The sequence below is a fragment of the Scardinius erythrophthalmus genome (genome assembly GCF_964197995.2).
Source record: "Scardinius erythrophthalmus genome assembly, chromosome: 20".
NCBI classification, from domain to species: Eukaryota; Metazoa; Chordata; class Actinopteri; order Cypriniformes; family Leuciscidae; genus Scardinius; species Scardinius erythrophthalmus.
Window position 1 is genome coordinate 33882108 of NC_138240.1, and position 13272 is coordinate 33895379.

At 39.6% G+C, this 13272-nt stretch overlaps 1 protein-coding gene across 2 annotated transcripts in view; it reads right to left on the reverse strand.

Annotated features, from left to right (window-relative positions):
* Positions 1 to 13272, reverse strand: part of cabin1 (calcineurin binding protein 1) — a 140381-nt gene that overhangs the window by 39867 nt on the left and 87242 nt on the right. For both annotated transcript variants that reach the window (XM_081349817.1, XM_081349816.1), the window contains 3 exons: positions 6612 to 6775; positions 5079 to 5175; positions 2425 to 3165 (listed from right to left, as the gene is read on the reverse strand). In XM_081349817.1, coding sequence (XP_081205943.1) covers positions 2425 to 3165; positions 5079 to 5175; positions 6612 to 6775 — 1002 coding nt within the window. The remainder of the gene's footprint in view (positions 1 to 2424; positions 3166 to 5078; positions 5176 to 6611; positions 6776 to 13272) is intronic.

Sequence of the window (13272 nt, forward strand, 5' to 3'; positions counted from 1 at the left end):
GTCACTTTTTGAGGGTGAGCAAAAACGCACCGTTTTTGTGTCTGTTCCTTTAAATGCAAATGAGCTGCTGCTCCCGGCACAGGGGGCGGAGCTTCAACAGCTTGTGTCCTTTTACCTCACACAGACATGCACTGAAAATTTCAAAAACTTTTAGCCTTTTATGTTCAAACCGAAGTCAGATGATGTCCACGGAGTCAATGATGGAGAGACTCAAGAAGAAGTGACAACATGTAGAAGCAACAGGACATTTCTGAATGTTTAGTTGATGAATTTATGTAGCTTATGTGTAGATATCTTCTAGTCATTGATTAGCATATTCTGTTTATGTATATTCTACGTTTGGTGATGTCACTAACCCGGGAGGAATGTCGTGTAGTCCCTACCAGCCGTTTGTTGTAGTCCTTAAAAAGTGATTTCTTTAAAAGCAAATATCTCCCTTTGCTTTGAACTTTGAGCGTTGTAACTTTGCAGATGTTGTTAATGCTCAAACAGCAACATTACACACTAACTAAAGCTAGAAAAGTGAAATCAAAATCAACCACCCCTTTAAAAGCGAAGTGCGCACTTTGCTCACGCGATCAACTCGTGCTCCGGAGTTTTCCACGTCTCAGAGCGGTTCAGTTCACAGTGAATGAGTGTAGTAAACTGAGTTTAGCGTGCATTTGGGAACGTAACAGGCACCAGTTATGCTTTATGTTCACATTTGCACAATTTCCAACATGTTTACAGCATTTTACTAGATTTGTAATGAGACCGTTTGTAAAGCTGTTTTCACACAAACGTATTTTTCGCCAAAATAAAAGATCCAACTACAGTTTCCGTCAAAATAAAAGCTCAAGGGTTTATCTCTTACAAGTGAAGTGAAATTAAGACAAAAGTATTGTAATTTTCCAATTGTAGCGCAAAGTAAAATAACATACTAATGTATTATACATTTATTTTTACAGTGCATACATTTTACAACATATAGGTTACTAGTGTTACAGGAATAATAATAATAACATAAAAGTTATATTATTATATTCTAAATGTTTGGCTTCCTAAAACACCAGTGTGAATCTAAATGTAGACTAAGACACTATATCACAACTAAAAAGAAGGTTGAGTCTCCTTTAGAGTTCAGGTACAAGTCAATGCACAGTGTTTTTTCTTTGTTCAATTTGCATACTGAACATGGGCTCTTAATGTGCACCAGACTGGTGAAGGTTTAGACCAGGGGTGCCCAATCCTGCTCCTGCCGATCGACTGTCCTGCACAGTTCATCTCCAACCCTAATCAAACACACCTGAAGCAACCAATTAAGGTCTTCAGGATCACTTGAAAATTAACGGCAGGTGTGTTTGATTAGGGTTGGAGATGAACTGTGCAGGACAGTCGATCGGCAGGAGCAGGATTGGGCACCCCTGGTTTAGACCATAGTCTCACAAAATCCTGTGGGAAACACTGTCGTGATATATATTATATGTAGCTCTATGTTGTAATGCTTAATTAAAACAACCAAATAAATTCATTAAACATCTTACCTTTGGGGATTTATTTTAAGTTCTATCTTACAGTAAGAACAATATGAAAGTCCCCCTGTGGTGAAAATCAAGCTTTTAATGTTGTTTGTATGTCTATGTGGTGTTGCAGTGAACCAAAGACAGTCTCAAAAACACGCTTTGAAATCGCTGGTGTTTCTGACGTCACAAACTACCTTGTAACCAATCAGATCAACGTGTGTTCGCCAACGAGTGGATCTCTGAGCTGAGTGAGTGAGTGAAGGCGGGGCTCATTTGCATATTCATAGAACCGCGTATACTAAATGAGGCAAGGGTGTTGACTTACATTCAAGATATTTTAAAGCATGAGAAGTTTTTTTCAAGGAATTTTTTTTTAAATATGTAATTTTGGTGATCAAAGATGAGTTTTAAGAGAAAAAATTATTGACTACAAGGGGGACTTTAAGAATGTTTTGTGAATCCGGCCCCAGAATGTCATAGACATGGAGTAGTCAACAAGAACACCCTAGCAAACACACAGCAAAAAAAAAATTACCCAGAACACTTTAGTAACCACAGAGCGATGCACTGGAAACCACCTGCAATAGACTTGTGTTGGCTTATTCTGCATGAACAAACACCACACACATTTTCTTCAGAAATCTAGTTTAGCTTGATTCACACAGATTGATACCGAGTCCGACACCAAGCTAAGACACATTTTTTCGCTGATAAAACATTTGTCCTATGGTGTGACACTTTTCTCGGACTTCCCCTCATCAATCTTTTTTGTTCAACAAACGTTATGGGATTTCCCCCTGAAAGTGGTTGAACATTAACCTTGTGTCACCCGTTTCTTTTCCGACAAGCTTTCAAAGAGCCACGTCATGTTTAACTGAGATATGACATCGCAACACCCAATGCAACTCTCATCCTTTCTCACCTGTTTAATCAGCATGTAGGTCTCGGACATGATCTTCTCGATGCGTTGCAGGTCGTAGGTCATGCCCTTCTGACCTTGCTGCCAAACCCTGTACGCATCCAGAAGCAGCGTCTTGCCAGACTCCACGTCATCCAGCAGTTTTCTCTTTCTGTTGGGTCTCTGTGGTAGCGTTAGCTCAGGGCTGCTGGGTAAAGGGTTGCTTGGCGCTGGCGCTGGCGCTGTGGCCACAGTTGGCGCTCCTTTAGCTGCGTTCACCTGATTCTGTAGCTGTAGCTGTTGCTGTTTAGAGCTAATGCTCAACTCCTCCAGCGACAGCTCCGTCGCCCGACTGCTCTCTGGGATCTTATCAACCTCCTCCGCTACTGATTTAACCATGCCCTGCTCTTGTGGGACAGTGTCAATTGGCGTTTGAGGGTCTCTGAATTTTGAAGCACCCGGCCATAATCCCAAGCCGAGCTCCATAGGCTCTCCAAGTCCTGAAGTACCTTCCCTGGGGTGAACTGTGACCGCTGTCACCTGAGTCAAAGGCTCCAGAGAGAGCTGAAGTGTGGCTGAATGTAGTTGAGGAATGGCAGGAGGTCTGGTCTCGCTCCCGGTGAGCGTAGGGGTGTCGGGGAGTCCTGCTTTAGACTGGCTGGTGTGTGAGCATTTGGGGTCTTCTGCAGCAGGAGGCCGGTTGGAAACATCCGCCGTGGTCATTTCACCCATAGAGGTGGTGGACGGTTTAGGAGGATCGCTTACCTGAGAGAGAGAGAGAATGAAAGAGAAAGTGAAACACATCTTCACACTATAAATGCGGCACAGAAGCCACAACTTTAGGCCAATTCACACCACACAGACAAACGCCAACAAACAAGTTGGCCGTTAGAGTTTAAAATTTTATGAAAAATAACTCCCATGTTCACACTGACCCAACAGACACCAACAAACACTGATTGAACATGGTCAGTCAGGTGAAAACAAACCCTGACACGGCTGATCCAACAAAACCTTTAGAGACTGATATACTTTTTCATTCTTTGCTTTGAAATACCTCTGCAGCTTTACAGTGTTAAACATGAAACAGTTCGAAATTACAATTTCCGATTTCTACTATAAAGCAGCTCTCCAGTGTGTTCATGTTTTACTCGCGTCTGATCACAACGGACTGAACAGAAGTAATTAACCGGAGAAGAATTACCAATTACATCATTGTCACGGACCAATAGAGGGTATGTGTGTGACGTCACCGTTGGCTGGAGTGACTGCGGTTTCACACACTGAGTGGCAGAAAGACTGAGCGGAAGCATTGGTTTTCAGCGTGAATGCCACGAAAAACAAACAAAACATCTAAAACGGGAAAGAGCTTTGAGATTGACTGTACAACTACATTTGACAAGAAAGCCGAGGTAAATTTTTACAGACTGCCGAAAGCTACAGAACAGAGAAGCAAATGGATCGCTACTGGATCCAGGCAGAGAAAGGTGGATTTGCAGTTATTCTGTGTCAATATGCTGGATTTAGGGGTAATATCATACCCTATATATTGTATTGGTATGTATTATATTGACAACTCATCAATTAAATATTTACCATCGGATATTTTACATAATTGGATGTTTTTAAATAAACACTGACAAAAAACTATACAAGTTTTAGTGCTGGACGATACGATGATGTATATAACAGTGATATAAGTGATCACTCGGATTTAGATCTGCCTATATTGTATTTATATAAAGCGTTCACAGGCAAATTTGCTTTATGTATTTCCCCAGTGTTGAAATCAGGCTCATAAAAATGTCAGGAAACACGATTCCTGGAGGCACGTCAATATCCATGGATCACTGGATCTTTGGTAAGTTGTAAGGAATATTATATCAAGTCCAACCTTTAGTTTAAACTGATAATCGTTCATTTTACTCGTGTTTTCGCAGTTTCCTCTATTAACTCCAGTCACTCAGCAGCTCTTCTGCCACTCAGTCCGGCTGAGGGAGTGTGATCCGGCGGGAAAGTGACCTCAGTTCATACGCTCTATAATTTAAAGGTGTTTACCAGCGGGAGTGAACTTTTCTGGAAAGTTTGCTTTGTGAAGCTGTTTTGATCTCCCTAATTAACTTCGCTTTGGCCTGATTTTGTTCGCAATGACGTCACATCTGTTCTTTGATTTCGCTTGAAGTATATCGGAGCATAGCTGTCACGTGTATAAAATCACTGTGAAAATGGCTAATCTTGATTCTGCTGAAAGAAAACAATACACGTGATGATATTTTCTGACTAGTGTGACACTAGAAGTGAGAAAGGTCACAAACACAACATTTATATTTAAGTTTTCCAGCAATTAATCTGTTCTAACTTAGCAACGCAAAGACGTTTAAAGAAAGAAGCGCAGGCACCAAGTTGAGCGATGCTATCACTCTGTTCTTCGAGCAGTCAGGATGGCATTAGCTAATGTGTTAGCACAAACATAAGCGTATCCTTGGCTGTCAGAGCTGGCTTGAGTCTCATTTCCCAAACATGGCAGTGTCTCCATAGGGAACATATGACACCAAGGCCACGGTTCAGCTTGTATTTCTGGGGTATAATAAAACAAAACACACAATAAAAAAAACAAAAACAAAAATAAAACCTTCTAAAAACAAACCAAAAACAAATGAGAAAATGAGTTGTCATACCCCTGTGAGTTTATCCAGATTGTCCTCCAGCACTTTTACAGTGAAGCAAAACGCTCGCTTGGCCAAAACTTGTCGGTCCACATCTCGCAAGTACTTCCTATAACACACAATATATAAAAATATATGATATGTCTTTGAATGAAAATGCTTCATGCAATGTTCCATATAATAAAAAAAATATAGGAAAACAAAAAGATAAAAAATGACGAGACTGTAAGAAAGCTGTATGAAATTTCGCATCGATTCACAAACTTCAAAAATCGATATTCTAAAGTGTTACATTTCTTAAACTTCGCTGTACTACTTAAAGTTATTGACATGTTAGATTGTTATTAAATCACAAACGCACAGACGCACGCGATCCCGAATTCAGGTCGCTTTCACAGCTTATTGCGCTTGAATTGTCAAATACAAACACAATGATGTCAAGATGCACACTTTGTGGAGAATTCACATAAACAGTCTGTTATGTCCTACGTGAATGTAAACAGTTGGGAGCAAATCGGATGTGTAACAGTGCATTAGATCCGTGCATTTGTTCTTAAAGGGACAGCAGCCTAATAAACTATGGCAGTCTGTTTTGTTCATTTAATAAAAAACAGAAAATCACTCACTGCTTTTGACTGAATCACATTTATATATTTTTTTTATGAACATATCAATTTATATCTAATTCATACAGTGTTTTAATTTTACATTTGATTATTCAAATTCTGTAGTATTTCTTCAGACATGTTAAATAAAACTAGGCTACTGTACGTGAAAAAACTTTTTCTATTGTGTTGTCCTATCGTTGCTTTATTTTCATTTTATTTACCAGTGAAAAAGTTTTTATTTTTATATCAATTGGTTTTACTTCTTTTACTACTCTCAATAAGTTTTACAACTCTCAGGGCTGCCTTGCTTTAATACAGAAGACTGCTAGTCTTGTGTGTAATGATTGTAGTCCGCTTAAATGGCATTTGTTTTATAAAAACTAAAAAGGAAAAAAAAAAAAAAAATAGATTTCAAGGTTTAAAATTAATTCAGTGGGATTTTTTTCTACCGCAGTCAAATAAGAAAAGTAACACAAAACAGTAAAATACAATCCAATGCATACATCGAATCGAAATTTTATTAAAAATCGAGAATTGATTTTTAATCGAATCATTACCTCAAGAATTGATCAACATTTCACAAAATTATTCGAATATGCAACTTTAGACGAGGATAATTTAACAAGTGTTAGGCAACACTACATTTTAAGAAGTTAAGCTAAAACAATGGTGTGGGATTTACTTGGAAAAAAAGCTAAGAAACAATTTTCACTCAGAAATTGCAAGTAAATTCCACACATAATTACATGTGACATTATAAAGTAGAAAGACTAGTATAGTATTTTCATGCAGCATATACTATAATAACAATGTTTTATTTACAACTTTTGTAAAAGTTTGTAAAAACATGTTTTCAGTGTACTTCCCCATTCCCTGTAATAAATATGCATTATTTAATTAAACAACAAATCAATGAATTGAGATTTGGTGGTCTTACTTTCCCTGGTCGGGGGTTCTCTGAAGCATGAGGGAGATTTTGAGTAATGTGTGGTGATCTTTCAGTTGAGACAGAACATCCAGCAACAGCACGATGGATCTGTTCATATGAGATGCAAAACTACCCGGACGATCGATCTCATCTACTGGAATACGCCAGATGCCCTGAGGAAGAGGAGGAGAGAAGAGGAGTTGAGGTATCAGGACAGCTTTAGACCCAGTGTTGGCTGTCAGATCGGGTCCAGTTCTCATTCGACACACAGGCCATGGGAAAACCCATGCTACCAAGGCCACTGCTGAGCTTCTCTATACAGCAAAGTCCAGGAAATACACACTTAGAAACACAATCCAGAGCCTCAAAAACAACTTTCATTGTGCAAAACAAACCTCTGGGAAAGTCCATTAACATTCACAAGAGGTAAACATGCGACACAGAATGAGTGGATGACTTCAGACACTTTAGTGCTCATAGGAGAAGGTAACAATGAGAGAGGTGGTGCAGACAAAAGAGAAACTGGAGAGAAGCTGAGGATTTTGATTGTCGTAAGGCCATCTGCTCTTGGCTCTTGATGCGCTGGTCTCCGGCCATGAAGAATATCTGCCCACTGATGAGAAATCTGTCTCAACCCACTCTCTCTCGATCCATCTCTCTAACCCTCTGCTTCATCTCGAGCTGTTCATCTTTCCCTCCAGTCGTGCTGGACTGAAAACAGCACACCAAATGAAGCTATTGACAGTGAACAGAGATGGCAAACTAAAGGCGGCGCCAAGAGGACATGCTCTAGTCTACGCAAGTGCGCAGACACTTCTAGTTATGCAAGCTCGATTTCACGTGGCACTGCAATCTGAAGCGATTGAAAGCGCAGTACGATGCATTCTCAGGATGACTGCAAGCGTGCTATAGCACAAACAACAGCTTTTCCTCTTTTAGATCAACTGCTGTATTGTCATAGTGGAGCAACAGTTTGAAGAAACTCAAACCGTCTCGTACCGTTCATTATATCGCAGAGCCGCATTAAAGTCAACGTGAAACACATTTTATTTCTATAATCAGGATTTTTAAGGGCAGGGCTTGATTTTAATCATTGAGAATTGATTGAATCATGAAAAGTGGGTGAAACCTATTGGAATTAATCCAAATGGTTCATTAAGCATCATGACAACAGCTGAAAAATGTCCAAATGTATAGTTCAAAAAGAATAATTACGATTTTTCATGTTTTTTAAAGAAGTCTCTTATGCTCACCAAGGCTGCACTTGATGAAAAACAAACTAAAAGTGGTAATATTGTGACATATTAATACATATTCTTATTAACTGTAAAAATATTTCACCATATTATTGGGTGCATTAAAAAAAAAAAATCAAAATAAAGCATCCTTTGTGAGTGTAAAGGACCTCTTCAAAATACACTTTAAAAAAATATCGTAATTAATCCAAACTTTTTAATGGTAGTGTACAATAAATTTGAAACAAGAAGCCAATTTTTCCATCTTTAGACTATTGCACATGACTAATTATGCATAATAAAACAAGTAACATGATTTAGTAAAGTAAATAGGCTCAATATTTGTATGAACAACGGAATGTGCTCTTGCAATACGTTGGACAAGCAATGGCGCCTTTTTCTTCCAAATAATAATAATAATTCAGCTTGATTTTTTGTTTTTACATTCAAGGGTGGAAAATGGAAGATTCGATCTCTACATGCGTGCGGGAATGAAACGCCCCTTTCTGTAGTGTGCCAAAGATGTAGGCTGGGGGTAGCTGTGAGTGCAGATACAAGTTAATGAATATTAATGAGATGAACTAATATTCCACACGTAGGTCGCTGAATTTATGCCTACACCCCCTATCTACGGTACAACTAATCTGGTTGTTTGATGAGAAGAGGTTGAAATGTAGTTGCAATAAACGCTTTAAGCATCTGTAGCAGCAGATGATTATTATTCTGTTGAACGGAAGTGAGAAACAACTGATGACGCGGTTTGACGTTTGGTTGACCAATCAGTGGAAAGAGGCGTTTCATTCCCGCCCACATGTTGAGATCGAATATTCACTCATTCATTCTATGAGCCAGTTCTTGTTTTTTCGACAAAAAATGACAAACGAAAAAGGTGCCGTTTCTAATTTTTCTGCTTTTAAAATGAAATCAACAAGTGACTGATGGGAAGATCCCCTGATTGCTCTGGTCGGGACGGTTTCATCCTTCAGTGGTGTGACCGTGTCTCCAGTGAGCAGAGAAGTAAACATCAGTCTGTTTTGTCTCTGCGGTCTTGATTTCAGTGATGAAACCGTGTACCCCACTTTTCTGCAGTCAATCTTTCTAATTGCCCTAAAAAAGGACACTGCTTCAGTTTGGCCTGGCAGACGCCCATGTATGGACATGTAGACGTTCCAGAAAATGTAGGTAATGGCATTAGAGCATGTGAACACCGAGGAACTTGATGTAGGGGAGAGCTAAAATATGCAGGAGTGAGAAAAGAGAGAATCTGAAAAAGAAGGAAATGCTAATTAAAATGTCGGATGTTTCCGGAAACCTGGATGTTTATTTGCATGCGGAATGATCTGCAGCTGCTAGTCATCAAATTAAAAGCAGACTGAGCGATTTGATCCAAAAGGCAGACATCGGGAAAATGAGAAGAAGAGCGGAGGGAAGGGAGAAGAAATTTAGCTGGAGGATTGATTAAAAAAAAACTAATAAACTTCATATTTTGTGAAGGGAGTTGTGAAACTCAGCCTACTCAAGTGTCACATGCACACATGTTCTACCTTTGAATAGGCCTGTGTGATATACCGAAACAATTATTCATTATTTTTCATCCTTTTGGCAAAACTTGATTTACATCTCAATATTTAAATATGTATAAATGTTTCTTAATAAGAGGAAATGTAATTTCAAAACAGCCATTGCAGCCAATTAGGTTCAAAATGTAGCATTTTTTTGCATTCCAGTATTATACTATAATTAATAAATAAACATGATTTAGTGTTTCCTTGGTCATGGGCCACTCCAATGATGTCCGTATAGGTTGATTTAGTTTCGTGCATGATCTGAATGTCGTCATTCACCCACCCTCAATTTGTTCCAAACCTGTATGAGTTTGAGAAACAAAAGAAGATGCTGTGAAGAATGTTGGGAACCAAACAGTTGTTGGACCCCATTGACTTCCATTGTATTTTTTCCCCATGTGGGGTCAATGGGGTCCAACAACTGCCTGGTTACCAACATTCTTCAAAACATCTTCTTTTGTGTTCAACAGAAGAAACAAACTCATGCAGGTTTGGAACAAATTGAGGGTGAGTGAATGACGACAAATGATGAGAAATGAATCAGACTTATCGACTCTAATGCTGTTTTAAACTGGAATACGCCAGAATTCTGAATTTTAAATCAGAAACGTTAATACCCTCATACTCCCAGATTGCGAGACTAGTCTAATGAAATGCACTCTATGAAAATTGATGTCCAGATAAAATCATTCTGACATTAAACAAAATGGCTTAAAATATGTAATGAATATTCAATATATCACCCAGCCTTTCACAGGCCAGCATCAGTGGCTAATGCCGTAACACACAGTTTTAAATGTGAAACAGCAGTCAAAGAGAGATGCAGCCAAGAAGTGTGTGTGTGTGTGTGTATATATAAGGGTTTTACCCTTTTACTGCAGGGATTACCCAAAGCCCCTCCAGCAGGACACAGTACATGAAGGATACGGGAAAGAGAAAGAGGGGCGTGTCCTGATAGGTGGATCTGAGAAAGGGGTGTGTCCTGATGGGTGGATCTGGGAAAGGGGCGTGTCATGATAGGTGGATCTGGGAAAGGGGTGTGTCCTGATGGATGAATCTGGGAAAGGGGCGTCTCCTGATGTATCAGTGGATGGAATGCTATTAGACAGGTCTTTGGCACAGGACCCTCAAACCGCTGTGCCACAGTCCAAATAACACGGCTTTACAGCCAGATTACACACACACACACACCAGCTCAGTCGTTCCTGCGCTGCAGCAACTGTACTTCTGATCAGCATTAAAAGACATGGGTTTGCCTCAACTGTGGATTTCACATTTATAATTTCCAGATAATGTTTATTTTAATGTTAATAGTATTGATTAATGTTAATAAAAATGATTAATCTCAGAGTTTAAATATGCCTGTATCTGCAACAGGTTTTCCTTTAAAAATTTTGTGCATTTAATTTGATGTTAACAAGTAAAGCAGCCCTCTGGTGAAGTACATGTTGAATTTCAACAGTTACAAAACAGCAAATTACTTTACTTTTCAGTTGCAACTGCATTGCAAATTTAAGTTTTATATATGATATATGATATATTATATATAGTCATAAAGAACAAACTTCAGCCTTTATTTCAAAACACTGAATTTTGACATTTTTGAGTTTTAACTTGTGCAAAAACATTGATTTATTTTTTTCATGTGAAAATGTGAAAAACAGTCCTTTCAGCAACTTGCTTTGCACTTTGACTTTGGCAGTTATGATAAAAACTACAATCATTGTGGCTTTTGTTGTTGCTGGAAAGACTGATAAGGCTGATTGTTTTCAGAAAAGGACAGGCATAATGAGAGTGAATGGTATGACCCTTCCTCTTTCAAAGGCTTGTGTTTGACGAGAAAATGCTGTAATTTGATACACAGAAAGCCTCATTCATTCTCCATTTCTTTTTTTCTGGGAATCCCCACACATCTAGTGGAAACATTTGAGGACGCAAATGAATAATAGACATGTTCATATGATTTTGGCCATTAAAAAGAGAGTGAAAGCTAAAAACAATGCTTGCACAGCAACCAAAACTCACTGATGCCTTACAAGGATGAACCCAGCCAATCGTCCGCTTCTGATTAGCATATTTCCATTAGTATGAGAAGAAAACAACTTCAGATAAAAAAAAGCACCTGAAGCTTTATCATCAGGTTCATGACTACTCATAAATAGCTTCAAAACCATACATATTTACTAAACTCAACTGACCCGCGGAAGAAACGCAAGCTATCATGTCTGTCTCAGGCCTACAGCTGCTTCTAATGCGATCAATATAATCTGACAGCAAAATCATTGAATTGAGCCCAGCAGACACAGGGCTTCCCTCACCATGCAACAACAAAAAGTTCAAACTAAAAACTAAAATAACAAGCAGCACTTCAAGCATAAACCAACAGATGAAGAGACGATGTGTAGATTTCAGGAACATTGCAAGGTGTTTCTGATAAACACATTTGACTAACCGAGCGAAACGTGAACGCATCAGATGCAGTGTGTAACTTTCACCTCAGGGATTCCCCTAGACACACAACTGCTCAAAGTGTCGAGCAAGAATGACAGCAAACATCTGAAGAGACATCTGCACTCCAGAACCGCAAGCCCGAGAGAAACGCGGGAACAAGGAGGTTCCCAGTTTTCTGACTCACCCAGTGCACTTCATCACTGCCTCTCGTATTGACGAAACACAGGACTCCGGCACGAGCTAACTATTATCTGCGTCACCACTCTCAAACGCTCTCTTACTTTCTCTTGCTCCGCTCCTTCAACTCTCACACACTGCTCTTCGCAAACCTCCTCTGACACTTTTCCTTTCCACGGGCAAAAGCAGAAGGAAAAAGGAAACCAAACAGGAAAAACAAAAAGGAAGAAACTCACCATCACCGAGGAGAGCTACTCCACGCTCTGCCTGTATGAAGTGTGTGTGTGTGTGTGTGAGTAAATGGGATGTTTTGATTTTTCTGTAATGCTCCAGCAAGAGAAGGCGAGCTATAGTCCAGGATTGAGAGAGTGAGATGCATGCGTGCGTGCGGAGGGAGGAGAAAAGGAGAGATGGTTGAACGAGTGTGCCTTAGACTAGCGTTCGCTCTCCTCTCTTTCCAACCCTGCCATCGCAAAACAAAACGCCCACGCTTGTCTTTCTCTGCTCTGACCCCAGTGCGCTCACCCTCCCTCTCTCTCTCTCTCTCTCTCTCTCTGTACACAGGCAGAGGGACCGCCCTTTCTGAACACACCGGCCAATCAGAGAAGAGCTCTCTTTCTCAGCTCAGAAGTGCACACCCACACACACACACACACACACACATACACATACACAGAGAGAGGTGAACGACAGCAGACAGAAAACATGCAACAGGATGTTAGTGTGGGTCAGAGGGAAAAGGGTGTGTGAACACAAACACACACACACACGAGGAGAGGCGAGATCAGAACAGTTAAGAAAAAAGAGAAAGAAGAGAAGGTGAGAACAGAAGAAACAAGAATTAAAGCAAAGATGAGAAAAGAACAGAAGAGACTAAGCCATGAATAGAGAAAACAGCAGAAACAAGAGGACAAAAAAGAGAAGAGGTGAGACAAGAAGAGAAGATGCTATAAAGAGGAGAACGTAAGAAAAGAGATGAGTTGAGAACAAGAATAAAAGAAGAAATGAAGAGAAAAGAATAGAACAGAGTGAGAAGTGAGATGAGAAGAGACAGAGACAAGAGGACAAAAAAAGAGAAAATACTATAAAGAACAGAAGAAAAGAGGTTAGATGAGACGAGAACAGGAGAATAAGAATAAATGTGAAGAAACGAGGAGAAAAGTTTAGAGAAGAGAGATGAGAAGAGACAGTAAGTGACTAAGACGAGAAGAGAAAAGGATGAGAAAACTCAAGAGACAAGAA